General features: G+C 38.4%; 1 protein-coding gene across 1 annotated transcript in view; it reads left to right on the forward strand.

Annotated features, from left to right (window-relative positions):
• ASXL3 (additional sex combs like 3, transcriptional regulator) overlaps positions 1–20296 on the forward strand; it is a 167848-nt gene that overhangs the window by 126837 nt on the left and 20715 nt on the right. The window contains 4 exon segments of the mRNA XM_015426393.1: positions 4325–4442; positions 5338–5457; positions 9143–9306; positions 19530–19626. Coding sequence (XP_015281879.1) covers positions 4325–4442; positions 5338–5457; positions 9143–9306; positions 19530–19626 — 499 coding nt within the window.

The raw sequence follows: 20296 nt of genomic DNA on the forward strand, positions 1-20296 counted from the left end.
ATGAAAAAAGGAGGAAAGGATCCTATTTGATCACTAAAAAGACTATGCTGGGGATCATGGGACATGCTTGAACAAAAGCCATGTGTTGTTAGCCAAATTGCCTTGTTTATTAATAAATGTGGGGAATTACAAATGTTAAATTACAACAGGCATTAACTACAGGACCATAACCTGTGTATATGGGAGTCAGAGTTCCCAGGACCCAGGAACAGACGCTGAGGCTGGATTAATAAAGCACTAAATTCTTTACTGAAGGTTTTCCAAGCATACAAACCTAAAACCAAGCATTCACTCACACAATACAGGACTAAGAATTCAGAATAGAAAATACAGAGACGTTTGCATGAGCAGGAGGTATCATTGGTTGGGTGATACTTTACCTGTCCAGCAAGATGAGTTCATTCTGCAGCGAAAAATGAGATAAACTAAGGAAAGAGGTCATGAGTTGACCAGCAACACACGTGGAAAGGTCTCAAACTACACAGGAATGGAACCAGCAAGACAGGGTGGGGTTAGGAGAGTCAAGAGCAAGAGAGCGAGCCCATGGAGGGGCTCCTTAAATACCTGAAAATGTGACATGAGGCAAAGGGCTCTTGTGGTCACCTGGTCCCCAGGAGATTTTTTTTTTTTTAAACACCTTAAACTCTGATTGGGGCATAAAGGGATTAATGGCTGGGCAATTGTAAACTTAATGGTTGGCAGGGAGTGACACCTCTGGGGGAAGGGGGGAAGGCAAAGGTGAGAAGGAACCAATCAGGTTGCAGGGCCGGTGCTTTGGATTTTTTAAAATTTATTTATTTTTTATTTTAAGAGATTCAACAATATAAACAAGTGTAAATGCAAACTGACTTATATCACTATAACAAATCAGGGGAAAGTATGCAGTGTGAGTTACATAAAGTGAAGAATTTCGTAATATTGACAGCGGCTTTATCTTGATGGTTGACAGGAAGGCTGGAATGCTGGCTATTGTCTGATGTGAAGCACATCCTTTTGTCTTAAGATGGCTCAGAAGGGAGAGGAATGTGTGTTTTTCCAGGTGATGTTAACACATGAAGGTGGTGGTGGGGAAATGCCTGTGTGATGGAATAAGGAATCCCTCATGGCTTCTCTTTCAGGAACATCTGTCCTTTCTGCAGAGCATGGCTTCTCTGATCGACTGCCGTTTCTGCATGCATGGAGGTCAGGGCTGCTGGTCTTCATCCTGGTCCAGAGGCAGGAGGCTTCTGTTGTTCCAGGTCCACATCTGGCTTGGCGTGCTTCTTAGGCACAAGGCTTCCCTTGGCCATAGTACATTCCATAGTCCAGTATGTGCACTTTTCTTGGGAACACAGTTCTGTTGCCCTGACACACACCTCTCACAGTTCAGCAATGCAGTCATCTTTAAACATGCCATCTGAAGTGGCTGCATGGCAACAGTGTGCTAGGGCATTAGGCTGGAAGTGAGTGAGAAAGCTGGCTGGATCCAACGTTATAATTAAATGCTACATCAATAGAGATTTAAATGTTATTACATAATTTATGTGTCAAATTCAGTACGTATAAATATTTATTTATTCTGTTCATGGTGTCAGTCTGAAAAACCTGTTTCTCAAATACAAATGACAGGATAGCATTTTGTATTATTGTATTGTTGAATGTAGACTGGAAAGTATTCTTTGTGTCTGGGTTCATATAGTTTGTTTCCTGATTTGAGTTGGTAACATAAGGACCTATGGTGTGCGGGAGGAAAACTGTCTTCAGACCAGTTTTATTTTTGTGTATAATTTCTTACTGATAATAACATAAATTGGTATGTGAGTAAGGAAAATAGCACCACTTGCATTCTTGAGGGACTACACTGTGCCCCCCCCCCCATAATGAAATATATCCATTGATTCCTGCCATCTACTTTGGGAGTTTTAGCCTTTCCCCCCCATCCAGTCACAGCTGACTTATGACATCCCCGTGGGGTTTTCAAGGGAAGAGACATTCAAAAATGGTTTGCTATTGTTTGCCTCTGCATCACAACCCTGATATTCCATGGTGGTCTCCCATCCAAATAATGACTTGGGCTGACCCTGCTTATCTTCCGAGATCTTTTTCTTTAACATGCTGTCTAGTCAGAGCCTGTGCAACTTATGACCCTTCTAGCCTAGTCCACACCATGAATCTTGTACAACAGCCCAGTGGGAGCTTAGTTAACCTCCCTATTTGCTATCTGTCAACATATGAGATGAATTATCACTTCATGATACATTTTTAAATTATGAAAAATTTCATGCATGGAAACTGTAAAACAGGTATAAAGTCTATTATCACCACTGATAGCTTGTTTGTTTTGTTTTTATTAAATGCTATATTTCTGTTAACCCCTATGAGGCAAGTGTGAACTATATCTCATGTCTGAATTCCAGATAATGTACATTTGTGTTTATTAAGGCTTTGACCTAAGGCTTAACTCAATTAATCCACTAAAATTTCATCTGGAAATGAAGTTAGCTTCCTGATTAATCAAAGGAGCCAAAACTGAAGAGGGACAGAGCAGACTTATCATCTCCCTTTCCTTCTGTGAGACTTAATCAAAAAGGAACTTAAAGATTTTTTCCCCAGTTTGTATTTCAGATTAGCAGATATTTTGCATTTCAGGGTAAAACCACTGTGGTTCTCCTCCTAGCAATAATAACCACTGGCAACAGAAGCTGACAGTGCTCAGCTGAAATCAATGTCAGTGTGTCTTTTAAATCTGGATCTGACACAATACTGAGGGGATTTCAACATTGATATCTGAAGCCATTTTAACTCTGATATGTCATTGTAAAGGAAATGTAATATATTCTAGGCTCCCAAACTATTGAAGGAAATAAAGTTAAAGTAGCCTTTTCTTGCAGTGATAGGTAGTCGATTTATTTATTGAATTACAAACTTGCTTAGGGTTTAAGAGAAACTATTCCCTTATTTCTGTATACTCAAAAAGCCCACTATATGGAAATACTGGCAAAATTCAAATGCATGTAAATTGTTGTTAAAAAGCAGTCAGTTCAAATATTTAATCAGGGACAGTCTTTTTCATATTCTGTGCATCTGATAAGTCTGCATTAAAATATCCAACCGTGTCTTATTGTGGCTGAATTTGTGTTGTAAAGTATTATTCAAAGGAAGAAGTAATTGTTCCTAATTATTTTGGCTTTTGAAGTGTTATGTACAAGGCATTGTCAACTAAATAGGTTACAGCTGTATTGCAATTACAAAATTAACCTCACAAGTCATTAGTCATTAGTGCTTGTAAGGAGACAAAGGATACTAATTCATACCAGGCATGATCTCCATTGGTGGAATGTATTTTTTTTTTAAACTCACACACATCAAAGATGATGAGAGTGTAAAATGAAGATTACAAGCAGGTAGCAGATGATCAGCAGCAGTCTGATTTGTTGTGACTTGTTCAGCTTGAATATCTACACTTGTAAATTCTGTAACAGGCATATTTTCGCATTAATACATTTCCTGACCTTCCAGTCTGAGCTCGCTTACTGTATAAAATATCGTGGCAACTATTCACAGTTTCAGTTTGTATTTTGTATTGCTTTATCATCCCCATAGCCGATCTGGTTATAAAATACACACACACTCACACAGTCACCCCTCTGAGTTATATATTCTTGTATCATTTTCCCCCAGATTTGCCAGAACACCATCATGTTCGTGTTCTGAAGGTTAATTCCCAAAGTCAAGCAGACAGAAGCCAAGTGCTGCAAGGTTTCCCAAGATTAGGACCGATTTCCTCCGTAGAAATAAATGATTCCTGCCATGTGCAGTGATTTTGTGCAGCTCTACTCACGGCTGAGTGAGTGCATCAATACTGTAGCCCTTACATGCTGTACATACTGATGACACTGTGTTAACTTGATTGACTGAGCTGTATACGGGAGAAGATGCACCTGCAAGAGATGTACAGACACACATTTTTAGTCTGGGTTTGAAACATTTATGTTATTTTTCTTGGAAGTCTTAGTCTCAAATTCTATGGGTTCTCATGTTTCTGCTGCTAAGGTACAGAAAACAGTTTATGTATGCTTCTTTGTTGTCAAAATTGTTCTGGAAAATGATTTAAAGGTGCTCCTTCCTTATCTTTAAAGCCAGAAGCCTGTTTTCCATATAATATAAATATAATGTTTAAGAAAATAGGATAAAATAGGGAAGTCTGAAGCCTGGCAAACTTGCAGCTAGATAAATAACGTTATCTTAAGAGGTTTCAATTGAATGATAAGGGAGTGTTTCATGTAATTCACTTGTAAGCAGCATTTTGTGTTACATTTTTCTGTTTTGTTGTTGTTCTTTGTAGGCTTTGAGACAGCAGCAGAAAAGAAGAAATGGAGTCTCAATGATGGTAAACAAGACTGTTCCTCGTGTTGTTTTGACACCATTAAAGGTGTCTGATGAGCAGTCGGATTCACCTTCAGGTAAATAGCTAAAGGTCTGTCTGTGACACCAATTTCCAGTCACAGAGCCCTCCCTCTGGGCAAGAGCTATAATACAAAATGTAGGATGGGTAAAGATAATGATTTGTATTCCCCATATGGTAGATTTTTGTTATATTTCTAAACCAATTTTGTTAATTCAAAGGAGGAGGAATGTACCTCTGTTATATTGAAAGGAAGGGAAACAGTATGGTAAAAAATAGCCGTTTTAAAATAATAAAAAATATTTTAGGATGCTAATTCCTAATGGAAGAACTCCATACTGGCATGAGGCTCATAAGGGGGCAAAATAAATGATCATCACAACTCCTCTGAGAGTATGAATTACTCTCTCTTAGTTCCATCTTGCAATACGAGTTTTCTTTTTGTAAGAATGTGTGTTCTGGCACCCTTCTAATCATCGCAGTGCAACCCTGACCTTTAGTTTTGGCTGTTACATGCTTCATTGTGAATGGATTGTATAGAGATATGTATCAGTTTTTATTGTAGATTTCCCCCCGATATGGGAGAAAATTAACTTTACAAAGGGCAGATTTTTCCTTCTTCCATTTACTTCTTTATCCCCCTTCTAATAGCAGCATTATGATTTTTAAAGGTGTCCCTCAACTATGAGAGAAGAGGATTATTTATAGTGGATTAGCAAACATCTTTATTGACTGCTACATTCAAGAAACTTGTTTTCACCACTTAATGGATTTATGAGCTTTTGCTTCATTGCTTCTAGTGACAGGGAATCAAATTGTCAAGCAGAAAACATTACCTTTAAATAGAGTAGCAGATGAAGATGTCATTCTTAGTTCCCTCCCCCCTAAATACTAGCTTTGTTTTGTTTTTCCCTAGTGGGGAAGCACTTCAGTATAATGTTTGTTTTTTAAAGGGTCTGAATCTAAAAATGGTGAAGCAGACAGTTCTGATAAAGAAATGAAACATGGGCAAAAATCTCCAACTGGAAAACAAATGAGCCAGCACTTAAAGAGATTAAAAAAATCTGGTTTAGGTGAGTAGGTCTCTAAAATGTCTTATTTGTCACTTCATTACTTTAGGTTGTAGAAAATATATGTACTGTACACTCACTGTAGAAAGTTTGATGTTGTCTCTCTGATGTTTGGATATTCTCAATGCAGGCATGCCTTTCTTGGCTGTTTCATCATTCCTCTGAACTCTACAGGAGTGACCTCTTATTGGGACCTTTCCCCCATCATGCCTTTCTGCAGTTGACCTTTTCAATCTGATAGACTCAATCTGTCCTAAATTGGCCATTTTGTAGCCAGCTGTTTCTTCCTTCATCTTCTTATAACAGGGGGATATTATTTCTTCCTGTTATGTTATTCCTAAATAGAATAACATTGTTACATATATCTTTTGGTGTACTGCGTCTGTTTCCTTATGTTGGTTTTCCTTTTTATTCTATACCAAGACCTGAGGCTGCACTTTTAACACTTGTTTCTAAAGCAATACATTATTCTGTGCTGGTTGTTAGGCTTCTAAACACCATGTTGGATTTTTTTCTCTTCTCTTTTTGCTCATTTATATGCAAATACTTATCCTAGATGGCAACATGTCTCAATAAACCATTTGAAAAGATTTTCTGTTTTGTGGTGGGATATGATTCTCTGCTCTCTTAAGAAGTAATGTGTTTCTGCCCACATTCTGGACCCATTCATTAATTTTAATTTGTTTACAAAATGAAGTTCAGTATGTACTCTTTTGAAATATGATACCCATATAACAGTTTCTTAATCTTCTCAGGGCAAATGATCACATTCAACAGTCCACTGAATCTTTTTACTTCAGTAGTGATCTGTTAATGGAGTGCCTCATCTTAGAGAAGCTCTTCACAAGAGATTATTTATCTTCTTTAAAAAAACACAATTTCTGGCACTAACATTTACCTTTTTTGCAAGTCAGTTCTTAATTATACACTGAAGACATCTTCCTTTTGCCTAAGAAACAGATGTTTTGCTTGGTAATTAAACCTGGTGTCAAATATTCTTAAACTATCATTCATTAAAGAACCAAATGTTCATTCTGATAATATTGGATCATTATAAAGACTGCAACAAAAGTCTTTATACCCCTAATCAATATTTCGGAAATGGCTGATTTACTGTTAAGCTGAATTAATGTTGTTTTTAACTGCAAGTCTCAGGAAGGTCTCTAAATAAAAATAATCTTTTACGATTCAGTTGTACTACATCTTTCCATTTTTTCAGTTCTGGATTGGCTACTTGTATGCTGTCCTAATTTTAATATGAATTTAATCTTCATCAAAACTGGTATTTATCACTTTAAAACCTTTGTCTTTTGGGAGGCCATAATGAGGATTTTACAGATGTAGTTGAATTAATTTTTTTATCATATTAACCTGCCGTTTTTAAAAAGTAGGAAATTATATTTGAGAAGCCACAAGGTTCTTCCTTATTAAAAATAGGAAATATGCAAAAGAAGATTTTATTAGCTAGATATTCTTTACACCATCTATAAGTATTGTTGATGTGCATTTGCATGAATTCTTTAATGTCCATGTCTATAAAAGACTAATTTTCACTTCTCAGACTGAGAAGGCTATAAATGTTACTTGGTGTTCTTTTAATGAAATCAACAAGTTGACTTTCCAGGAGTTTGGTAAAATCTAATCAGAGAACCTATTATTTTTTAAGCTGCTTTTTAAAAAACAAAACCCTAAACTGAAAATCTAGAATAGTTGGCTTTGGAGATCTGTCCTCATTATGAATGCAGTTTGTAGTCTTCTGAATATCTTTCATCTTACTAATGTTGCTAAGGCATTGTTTGTTTATTTTTTGTCTTACTTGCATCATCCTATGCCATTTGACAGAATCTTCAACAGTTGTGCTGTGCTATTTTAAACATAGCTCTCAGCTGATAAAAAAAATAATAATTGAACTTATGTCTCTGCACTGCAAGTTACTTAATAGTATTCTTCTTCATATGGCCATGGTATGCATTGCTTAAAGCTTGAATCCAAAGAGGCCCGTGTGCTCTGGCAAACTTCCATGCTTGCCAGAGTTTTGTTTCCATTTTCCATGCTAATACCAGTTCCTTATTACTCACAGAATGCTGCTCTGAAAGGTTCTTCTAGGAAATTATACTGTAATCAATGCATGCCTGAACAAATCTCCATATGCATGCAGTAAGACTATGCATGGTCCTTTAGATCCAAGCCAGTGTCTTATTTCAGGTGGTCTTCTAGTGCTCCTTTAGTGAAAGAACATCCTCTTGTATGTCTAAGAGTTTATTCTGGAGCAACAGGACTAGAGTTGGGGTGCATATATACATTTTTTGTGTGTTCAAATTCCATTCCTTGTGAGAGTTATGTGTATATGTGGAAGCAATGAACCTGTATTTTAAATGGGAAAATTTTGGTTTCTGATATCTATTGTAGATTTAGGCTGCGGTCACACACACAAAATAATCCACTTTCAATGCACTTTCCAGCTGGATTTTTACTGTGTGAACTGGCAAAATCCAATTCGAAAGTGCATTGAAAGTGGAGTGAAAGTGGATTATTTCGTGTGTGTGACTGCAGCCTTAGTACACTTTTGGAAGAACCTTGTGTGTTCAGCACAAGTACAAGGTCCAGGTTCTAGAAAATTTTAGCTTTCATTTAGGAAGAAGTGAATTCCTGTCCCATACAGCCAAAAAGACAGGCTTGAAAGTGTGTGTTGGTTAATGCTTGATGAAACCGTAGGGCCCAGAGATAGTTCTAAATTGGATTTAGTGGCTGAGGGTCTGTCTTAATGCCCAGTGTACTCACTGCCTTTCTCAGTAACTATTAGAACCAAAACAAATTATGGGAAAAGAAACCATCATCGGTAGACATTTACACATTTGATTATGCTAGTAAAGGTCTTTTTTTCTTTAAACTCCTCACTGTTAGAGTTGCATAAACAGGAATCATGTCAGCAAAGGTCAATTTTTGAACCTGAAGAATATGCAAGAAACAGTGGTTCAAATAAGACTCAAGGAAATGACAGCCGCTATATATTTTCATGTTTGCTATAATACGTGATATCAGAGGAGGGAAATTTGCATTCTTTCAGCCCAAATCAAATCAGTGCAGCCAAACTATGTACCAGTGTAGCTTTATCAATTCATAGGTACTTTCAGTGCAGGGAATATAGGTAAGATGAATGAGGGAGTTGCCTAAAATACATGTTGCTTTATGGTGAACAATTAGTGCAAACAAGGCTATTTTAAAAACAAATTAATAAGTTTACAATTAGATTTTATTATGGGTTTGATTTTATACAGCAAAAGTAGAAACAAAAAGTTTGCATTATATAATGCACTAATTTCTTGAATGCAATTAGAAAAATGCAATTCAATTCAACCAGAATTTATTCTGTTTATTTGCACTAAAATTTGTTCAGCAGCTGATGTTTATAAATAATGGCCTCACGATATTTTAAGAGAGTGGAAAGAGTCTGATTCATTGTAGTTTGCTGTTTCTTATTTGAATGAAATCTGACCATATTACTTTTATAGGAATCGTAGGGAGATTGAGGTTGTAAAAATATATCAGGGAACACTCTTGGAAAAGGCTATGTTCTTTTCCATTGCATTGAAGTGTACCTTGCTACATGGAATATGAATGGGTTTTTGGAAGAGAGTTGCTCTAGTGTTTGTGGTGAAGTTGAATTTGTTTGATTTGTTTAATCCAGGACATTTGAAATGGACCAAAGCCGAGGATATTGACATAGAAACACCAGGATCTATTCTTGTGAACACTAACCTGAGGGCTTTAATAAACAAACACACCTTTCTTTCCTTACCTCAGCATTTCCAACAATACCTCCTGCTTCTGCTTCCAGAAGTGGATAGACAGGTATGTACAGTAATTGCTTCTATAATAATTCTTTACTAATTATGATTCTGTTCTACAGTCTAATTTGGTACATACTGTTGTGAGTCATTCACACAAGAAAATGCTGTTTGATTTTGTGCATAACTTACAGAATACATTGTCAGAAGATGTTATATTGGGTACTAGTAGAGTAGTAAGCTTAAAAAAAAGGAATTAGAAACATTTACATGTGTGCGCAGATTATGTATTGCTGTGGTGCTTTTTATAGTCTATTTCTATAAGCACAAGTGCACTTCCACTGGGGGATTTTTATCATTTCTCCTCCTCTGCAGAGCCCCTATCACACTCAGAGTTGTTCCTAGTGGTTCTTTGGGGAGGACAGCATTTTATTAAGTGCAGGGGACTACAGCAGGAGGAGAGGTGGTTGGATCCAAATCCATAGCAGCAGCACCTGAGATGCTTTTATGTTGGGTCATTATATAGCGCTGTGCTGATTTATAATTTAAACGTGTGCCCCAATGTAAATGGGGGTGATCACACAGGTCCTTACCATATAATCAGGATTTGGATGTTAAAGATTGTTTTATAAGAGAGAACTTTATTGAAAAAAGCTGCACAAAAATCAAAAGCTTTTCTCTGCAGTTAATCAATGTTTTGGGCACTAGTTACAGTTCACACATAGTGGCATAAAAACCTGTGGTGGTGGAAAGTGCCATCGAGTCACATCTGATTTACGGTGGTGACCCTGTTGGGTTTTCAAAGCAAGAGGCGTTCTGAGGTGGTTTGCCGCTGCCTGTCTCTGCATAGCGAGTCTGGACTTCCTTGGTGGTCTCCCATCCAAGTATTGACCATGGCAGACTCTGCTTAGCGTCTGAGATCTGGCAAGATCAGGGTACATAAAAGCCTACAAAGGCTGATTTTGAAAGCTTCAGGGAACTGTGCAGTCCCTAAGCTGGCACACAGAGCACAAGTCGGGAAAGGAGCTCTGCAGTCTCTGAACTTATCTGACCAAGCTATGGGAAGCTCTACAACTCGCCTGAATTTTATGTACACAGCAAGCATATATGGTAGCTAACAAGCTTGCCATGCCTACATTCACATGGGTGAAACTGTACAGTTGCAAGAGTCATGCAGTTAGCCCTGGATGTATGGTGGTGGGCTTCCATATATTATAGAAGCAATATGGGACGAACTTAGAAAAAGCAGCTTTTATGTCATTGCTGTAACATTTAAAGGGTGGGGAACAATGTTCCTTCTAAGCTGTGGAGTCTTGTGAGCAAGAATTCTTTTTTGTGAGCTACTGGCATTAAAGTTGTGAGCAAGCAATTTGACTACTGCATAAATTAGTTTGATCTGGAGCCATCCTTCCTGAGCTAGGACAAAAATGTGTGAGCCGGGGGCTAAAAAACTGTGAGCTAGCTCACACTAACTCAGCTTAGAGGGAACACTGGTGGGGAAATCCCATTCCCTTGATAGCTTCCACTTCTCCCCCCGATGACCAATTCTGCCTCTTCTGTTCTGCAACCCTTAGAATGGCAGCTGAGATCTTGCAACATAGCATTGTGAGATCTCTTTTTTCTTTACCTTTCTGGGTCTTCAAACCACCCTAACAATTTATTTTTTACATTTTAGAGTTTTCTATAAACATGGAGGCTGCCCTAGCTTTTTAGAAAAATGCTCCCATCTGTACATAGCCCTATTGCGTGACATTTTTTGATCCACTCTCTTGGTCTATACTCAGAATTAGATATAAATATATTGTAATTCTTCTTCTGGGTCTTTTTACTTCTTTGTCTTGTATGAAATGTATAATGTTCCTCTGGTTTCAGACTCCCTGCTCTTTCAGGCTCTGTTCTAGATTTTGAGGAAGTTACAGAAATAATTAAAATGCATATTTTCTAGGTTTTTTTTTAAGAGAGGGGTAGGAAAGCTCCCTTTCTTTCAACTTCTTGGAAGTGAGTGAGCTTCTTACAAGGATAGGTGTACACAACTGAGCCCTGTCCTAGTGTACTTTTGTGTATTATTTGGAAATTACCATGCCTAGAAAGCTACAGAATCATGAAATACCCAGCAGAGGGCCAAGCAGCAACCCAGTGAGACTGCCCGCTCCATTCTTGAAATATATGTTAGTTCCAATCAACTGAATGGAAGTGTGGCGTGTTCCCCTGAAATGAAAGGCTCATCTAGATAAACTGGCTGCTGAGCAAGCTCTGCAGGAGGAGGATCAAGAATACCAGTGCTATTTGAATGGTAAGGTTTTTATACCCATCATAACCCACTTGAGCATTCATTCTTTTCTGTCTGTGTCCTGCCACCTGCCAATGCAGCCTTCCTCCTTTTAGATTTGGGTGACCTATTGGCCTCAACATCAGGAGTTAAGGACATTCCCTATCATGACTGATCTCGAGTGCCATGTGCCAACCCTCCAGCCTTTCTCACATGTATTTCAAGGAATTGATTTATTTCAAATATTCTCACTCCACCTTCTCTTTTTGCTCTGGAACTTGACGCAGAGTACATGGTGTTGGAATTACAAAACAGGATAAAACAATTTAATCAAAAATCATAAAAGCACCAATATCACCAATATTAAAAACCATAAAAATCCTGCAGATTACTTTTAAATTGCAAAATGTTGATAAAAGTAGCAAAGTCAGTGGGTTGTATCCAGCCTCTGTTTTCTGCAGCTGGAAGAGTAGGAGAGGTGATAAATCATTGAAATAAATCAGGTAGAACCGTATAGCTCCCCCTCCCAAGAGTGCAAAGCTTTCCAGGGTGGAAGTGTCATGAAAGCTTGAGGTGGGCATAATCTGTCTGGGATCCTCTAGCAGTAAAGCAGAGCTTTTGAAAGCTTATTTTAGGAAAGAGAAGACAAGGTACAAAGTCCAATCTCATACTTTTTAACCAAAACTGCTTCTTTCTCTTGTGCAATATGCAAGTGACAGGGTTTCTGAAAGCGCTTGATCTACTACATGACTGCAAATCAATATGAGTAACTAAGATACATTTTCTGTTCCTAACTCTTTTCAAGAAGCAGTCAACCTTCCATTAGAAACAAAAAAATGGAGTAGCAACCTCTTAAGTGCTTTTATGCCTAGCTAATATCCAGAGTTAATTTTTATGTCCAATGTAAGTTATAAATCATTCAGTTGCCACAGTGTAATGTAAAAATTATTTAAGATGTTGGCTGTGATCCAGAATACACAAGAGGACATTTTCTTTATTTTTGGTACTGAAAGTTCCTCCACTGCCTGTTTCATCAAGCACACTGATTTTCTACAAAACTGGTGGATCTCTAGTTTGTATTTGTCTAGTTTGTAGCTATTATATTTAAGAAATCTTTTGTGACCCTGTTACTTTTTGTTTCTCATGGGAAGGGTGCTTGCGCTTACATGTGCGGATTCATAAAGTTGGCTAATTACTTATTCTCTAATCTTCAACACTTTGGAGTATGTTTACTCAGCCTCTGTGCCTCCACACACTGTTGAATGTTGCACTATTGCTGCATTATCGCAGTCATTCGCAACTGGATTTTCTTGTATGGACAAGACAATCCAGGAGGCAATGATTTCTGTAGCACAACAAAAGCACAATGTCTAACGATGTGTGGTTGCAGCCCTTGTTGCAATAAGTTGTCATCAAACTTTTTCCAGGGGGAAGATCTCATTGACAAAGCCCATATGTTCCATGCAAAAGGTCCCAAATTTAGTCACTAGCATTTCCAGTTAAAGGGATCTGAAATAGCATAGCTGGGAAGCAACTCTTTGAGACCCACTAGTCAGTCAGAATAGACAGTAGTAGCCTACATGAAATAACCCAGTACAATAGCTATATATGGTAGCTGTATGCAATATTAAGTCATCTTGATATATGTTTATTTATCCTCATTTATCTTTCAGTCACCTCAACCCTTGAAAGTCAGCAGTCTGAGCTAGTGTGCAACAATCAAATTATCAGGTGCTTAGCTGTGGCACAAGTCAACTTCAGTTTAATGGCAGCAGGCACAAGTTCATTGTTTTTAATCCTTTCAAGTCTGCTGTTCTTGATTTAAACAGTAGAGGAATCACCATCTCAGTAATTACCTCATCCTCTCTTTATGAACCTGCTGGGTTTGGTTGTGCATTTCTGGTTGTACATTTTGTAATTTAGTGTCTTATATCAATATGGCCACAGGAAAATGCAATTTTTGTTTTACTTAGCCTTAGTATATCTGCAACTTCATATATATCTGCATCTTTTAGCTTTTCTACTCTCCCTTCATTTTGCAATCAGTAAAGCCCACTATAGACATATCAACCATAAAAAAACTTTCCTAACTAGCTAATCTTTGAAGTGTGCGTCAAAGGTCTTAAGTCCCAAAACCAGCAAACTCCAGCAGACAATTCCATAACTTGGGGGCGGCAACTAAAAACACCCTTTTAAGGGAACCACCAACCTGATACAAGACGGAACTATCAAAAGTCTTATCTGCACTTACTGTTAAAATGAGGGAGGGTACATATGGGAGAAGATGCTTCCTCATGTGTCATGGACACAGACTGTAAATGGCCTTAAAGAGAAAGCAGCAGCAACTTGAATTCAGCTTGGAAATAAACTGGTAATCACTGGTGTTCATACAAAATCAGTAAAGATCTCTGCATCTAATTTGAAATCAGTTTGGCTGCTGCATTCTCAGCTTGTTTGGATCTTCTAAAACCAACAAGGGCAGTGCCAAACAGAGTACATTACAATAATGTTGGGAAATTACCAGGAAATGTACTACAGTGGTCTCTGCCAGAAAAAGATTCAGTTGGCTGGTTTTTCTTTTTTATCTCTGCAACCATTCATTCCTTTTGTCACATCAGCGTAGTGTGACCAGTATAATTCTTGAGGGGTAGTCATGTTAATCTCTTACAGCAAAAATAAGTGGGAGTTTTGCAGCACCTTAAGGACTAACAACATTTTATTCCAGCATACACTTTCCTAACCTTCCCACCACTTTTTCAGATGCAACAAGTGGATCCTCAGTAGGGTTCTGCGGGGGGGAAAGCAAATAGCATGGTAAAGGGGCTGTAAAATGCAGGAAGCTGCAAAAAGTAGAGCAGAGGGCAACTAGAGCAAGGGCTTGGAACACTTTTCCTGTGAGGAAAGGCTGAAGAGTCTGGCCCCGGTCACATGGCAAAGTTGCCGCGGGAGAGGCACAGAAGGTGGGCGGATTATCCGGGCGCGATCACACCCCAACATCTGGGAAGTGGAGCACACCCATGGCTTACCGCCGACAATGCGCATTTAAAAACTAGTACCTCCAAGGTACTAGTAAACGTTTGCCACGGACTGCCTCCAGACACCCGTGGTGTGATCGCGCCGGCGCACGGCATTCCCCTCCGGTCCCTCGTTTACCCACTGGTGCCGAGGGAAGGACCCGTGCTGTGCTGCCAGCACGTCTGATTGTGTAATCGCGGATCAAACTGCACCGGGGCAGTTACCCACGCCTCCCCCTGGCGATATCCGGCCCGTGTGCCCGGGGCCTCTATGACTTTTCAGTACAGAAAAAGGATAGCTGAAGGAGAACATGATAAAGGTTTATTAAAACATGCATGAGGTAGAAAAAGCAGATAGAACTTTTTCTCCCTCTCCCATAATACTAGAACTTGGGTGCATCCAATGAAGTTGACAAGAAATAGTTCAGCACAAACAAAAGGAAATACTTTTTTAACTTAGTGGGTCATTAAATTGTGGAATTCACTGTCAATGGCCATAGCGGTGGCCATGAGCTCAGATGGCTTTTAAGAAGGGGGTTAGACAAATTCATGAGGATAAGTCTGTTAATGACTACTACCCATGTTTAGTAAAGGGAACCTCTATATACAAAGGCAGCAAAACCAACCTCTGAATACTAGTGCTAGGAGGCAGCATCAGAGGAAGGCCTTGGCCTCCGTACCTGGTTTGTTGGCATCTCAGGGCAACTGAGTGACTGCTGTGTGAAACAGTTTGCTGGGCTGATCCACCAAGGCTCTTATGTTCTTCAGTACAGTGCAAGAGCAGCCCATTCTAACTTTTGGAAGAGTAATGTTAAATTGGGTTTTAAATTGTATATGATGTTTTTAATTGTATTATAGTATTGATGTTTTATTAGCAAGTTTTTCTTGCCTTGTAAGCCGCCCTGAGCCCCACGGGGAAGGGCGGGGTATAAATTTAATAATAAATAAATAAATAAATAAAATAAAATCTAATTGTATAAAATTTCAGATCACTAGCTATCCTAAGCTAGTGAGCATCTGGGTGGAGAGTGTTAGAATTTGCTATGATTTGGTAGTTTGATTCAGTAGGAATTCACATTCATTTAGAGGTGTCACTCTGTCCAAAGAAATGGGCTTTAGTCCATGAAAGCTTATAGTGGAATAAAATGTTGTTAGTCTTTAAGGTGCCACAGCACCATTTATTTTTGCGATGACTTATTGGTTCTACTAAGTAAGAAGTCTGTTAAGCACACCTCATTGAATGTTCAAAACATGGGATTGTAGTCTGACAGATTATATCCAAAGTTAAAACAGGAAAGAAAAGCATCTGCAGGAACACATTTCTTTTAATTTAGTAGCCTTTTTACAATTTTTACATTATTTTGAACCCCTAGAATGAGATGATAGGCAGGGAGTAGCTTAGACTATTGGATATATTTTACTTAATAGTAGAAAAATTGTAGCAGAGCTCCCCCAGATCTTTTCTTTATTTTTTTGGTTTGCAAGTCTTGCAAAGGTAATAAAAGTATACTCAGCCAAATGTCATATTTTGTAATAGCCATACTTTGTAGTACCCATTTTTGTAGATGACTAGAATCCCATTGGTCTCAACATAAGTTCAGCACTTTCTATTAAATTTAGAGAATCCATGTTGTAAGATGTATTGCAAGCTGCTGAGTTATGCCTTTGGTATGTTGAAGCTAAAGCTTTTCTATTGTGAAATAGCATAATGAAACCATGTAGAATTTATAACTGCCTAAGTTAATAGTAGAATCACTACTTACATTAATAAAATCATTATTTTAGAATATGTCTTCTACATATCAATTATATAGAGAGCGTGAGCAATAGCGTGTAGGAGAAAAAAGGTAGTATTGAAGAAGAGGGGTGTGTGTGCCTGTCAGGGAATAATGGATTTGGATGGTTGAGTGCTTCTTAATATATCAGCCATGTTGGAGATCATGAACACCTATAAAATAATGTGATTTTTTTTTCCTAAGGAGCATTCAGATATTAGTAGAATGTATATAGAATGTTGCCACATTTTATTAACATACTGATACTTCAGTGCACTCTAGAAACAAAGGAGTTAAATTAGGCATCAGTAGGAACTTAACTGATTGACTGCTGTTCTGTTTTATAATGTTTCATAAGACATTTTCATGGCTTATGAAATTAGCTACTGGGCTATGACAAATGTTTCTTTTTTGCCTTAAATAAAATAAAAAATAATTACTTTAATGCATCTAGTGTTAATTCTTCATAAAATAATTGCTTATATTTGGGAATTAACACCTCCATTGTGCTTAATCAGACAAAACTAGAATTCAATACCCAACAGAATAAAAAAACTAACCTTTCAAAAACGTTTGCTGTTCTGGCTCATTAAAGTATTGTCTCTGTTGGACAGCAGTTCTTGGAAGACCATAAAAATTAATAGTGTATTTAAAAAGTGCTTTATTAGCATGTTTTTCCAAATAGTAATTTAGCTTTAGTAGTTACTTGTGCTGTCTTATGGCCATGGACTACTTAAGTAAATACCATGAATTTTAAGTTTTTCCTGTCTTGTACTTTTTCATCTCAGGTAAAAAAAATGTGCCCTGCTCTATCTAAAACCAAAGGTTATCAACATTCTAACTTCTTTGAATTGAGAAGCTTTTTATCCCTATAGAAATCTTGTAGAGTGAGCAGTCAGCTGGTTTTCATTTGGCATATCTCTCTGTGATTTTTTTTCTTTTCCTCCCAGCACAAATTTTGGAAGAGTATTTTTTTTTTTACTCTATTTTCGTGAGCATGGTTGAAAAATGGGAAGGAAGCATTTGGCATTTCTTATAAAAGAAATCTGACATTTCTTATAAAATTGGCACATTGATATTTTGCTTTTTCTACTAAAGGAATTAGGGTGTGCGTTGAGCATAAACTGAACTGAAAAAATACCTGAAAAATGCCTTCTTGGTATTTTTCGGGTATTGTTTCAGCTGTATTCAGTTACCGTTATACCTGAGCTCAAAAAAAGTTGATTTTTTTTTTTTGCTTTTATTCGGGTGTATCAGCTATACTGCAAGCCAGCCCCAGTTGAGGGAGCACAGAGCTTCAAGCTGTGAGAGGATCAGCTGGAGTGGCAAGAGCTAACAGCCCTGTGCCGCCTTGGCTGGGGCTTGCTGGCTGCTCTTGCAGCTCATTCTAAACTGCAACTGCAAGAGGAGCCAGCCCAGGATCGGCCAGGGCAGAGGCAGCTGACAGCTCCGCACCACCTCAGCTTGGGCTGGCTGGCTCCTCTTCCAGCTCGGTTTAAACCTGGGCTGGCAAATTCACCTGGAAGGTGTTTAAAGGACTGTGGGCCCTTTAAGCACCTTCGGAGTTCTCCAAGCCATGGAATTGTGCGGCTTTAAATGGACCGTGGAGTTGTGTGGTTTAGAGAAGGCATTTAAAGGGACTGCAATCTCTTTAAATTTTTCCCCCCTCCATTGGTTTCAGTGGAGGATGGGGCACCTTCTTTGGGGACCCTTAGAGTTAGATCCCCAGTCCAATCATTTTGAGACTTGGGAGGGGTGAGGAGAGGCATCAGCAGCTGTGCTGCAAATTTGGTGCCTCTACCTCAACAAACAGTGCCCCCCGAGCCCCAGATACCCCCAGATCAATTATCCATTATACCCTATGGGGACCATTGACCATGGGGACCATATACCCTTAGGGTATAATGGAGCTAAAATTCAGGTTTCCCGAATATTTCCCAAATCTAAATTCCATACTGGTATTGGGATTTGGGAATATTGGGAAATACCATTTTTTTCAGGTTCAATATACCTGAACCCGAAAAATACCTAGTAGTTTGTTTTTTGTTTTTTTGCACAGCCCTATAAAGGAATACTATATTCTGTAGCAGTTCATGGTTTCTCTCAGATGGAGTTCTTACTGCTCTTCTCATTCTTTGGATGCTAGCCTTCATGATGGAGTTTTTTTCCATCCTGCTCAGTGTAAGAAAAAAAATCAGACTGACACCATCCAAACAGGTGATAGACCAAGAAAGGAAGAAGTGGACATTGCTTAATAGTGCTTATACCAGAATCATGGGCACTGTTTAGTAGTAAATAAGGACTCATTATTATTATTCTTGGCTCACTGACTGCTCTAAGCCATCATCACTTACTGTGTTTCTTTGCCAGAATCGAGGTTTATAAAGTCATTCCATTACAGTTTGTCAAGTCCTGGATGCAGTCACTCCCACAACACTCTTGTAGCAGCAAGATATGTTTATTGAGAAGTAGAGGTAGAGAGATTCCAAGCATAGACAGATTCTGTGTCGGAACTGGTCTCCGGAAGCCAGTTCTGACCCTATACTACAAACCATCCTCCTTATGCCAACCACCCAATCAGTATTCTCATTCAGCCCAAGCCTGACATCCTTAATGTCTTTTTGTGTCTCAAGAACAACGCAATGTTGATCACGGGATGGAGTAGAAAAACAATACGTTCATAGTGTTGCATTGCTTTCCTGGCCTGGGATTTTATCCCAAGCGACACTTTGTGTTAATTTCTTTTATTTTAGTGTTTCGTGTTTAAGAGTTCTCAACTATATATAACATTTATAAATCATTTTTCTAATACTTACTGGTTGTTAAAATACTTTCACAGAAACTTCTGCGCCTTGTATAATGGATGAGACATACTTTTATTAGATAACATTTAAATGTTCTGAATGCATCTAACATTATGTGTCTGTGACTTTCTCTCACTTTTTGCTTACTTTTTTGCTAGCTTCTAATGTTAAAGAGGTGCTAGATCACATACACTGAATTAGAATTTGATTATCATAAATAATGTAGGTACATGGATGCTGGATTAGGCCACTTGCATTTAATATAACTACAATAAAAATGCAATTTATATATCAGGAGATTATACCCTTTGTTATTCCCACTTCATTTTCTTCCCTGTTTCACATAACTGAAGCTCTATTCTTATGTATTCTTAGTTGAAGCAGTTTCTGACAGTTTCTTCTGCTACCACTGGCTTATTTTCTAGATGGGAAGTGATGGAGTTTTGCGCCTCAGTAGTTCTGCTCTAAATAATGAATTCTTTGCATACGCAGCACAAGGGTGGAAACAACGATTGGCAGAAGGTAATTTTCTACTTGTTATTAAATTTACCAAATACTTATGATTTTTTTTCCCTTGAAAAGATGCCTTCTTGTGTCATGGTCAGGAATACACACAGTTTTGGGGGGTATTTTTGCATTTTGTGTGTGTGTGGTGCATGTGCACGTGCCTGGAAGTCGTGGCAGCCTCTGGCAACTCCTACTAGGGCATGGAGGATGTTCAGAGAAGTGGCTTCGCAGGGTGATTTCCCACAAGCGCTGCTTCGCGCTCACTCTTCTCTTTGGCCCAATGGTACATGTCAATTTTACACAAGCTGCTGCGCGACCGCATTTTGCCCCGCAGCTTCGGGCGATTTTCCCCGCGTCTACTCAATCCTGTTTTTTGAGGATTGAGTAGATGCGGGGGAAATCGCACGAATCCTGGACCAGAGAATACACACATTATTTATGTATTTATTTATTTATTTATTACTAACTTATTTTTATTTCTATCCCACCGTTCCCACAAGTGGGCTCAGGTTGGGTTACAAAGTCACATAAAAATTGTGACTAACAGAACATTAAATAGAAATTTAAGAATAAAATTGAGATCAACTATACAGCCAACCAGAGCAAGCCTGTCTTGATAGTACAGCTTGGATGGAAATATTTCAGAGTAGCACCACTGGATAGTTCACTGGATTAAAATCAGTGC

Source organism: Gekko japonicus, unplaced genomic scaffold (assembly GCF_001447785.1).
Source record: "Gekko japonicus isolate JY-2015 unplaced genomic scaffold, Gekko_japonicus_V1.1 scaffold802, whole genome shotgun sequence".
Taxonomy (NCBI): domain Eukaryota; kingdom Metazoa; phylum Chordata; class Lepidosauria; order Squamata; family Gekkonidae; genus Gekko; species Gekko japonicus.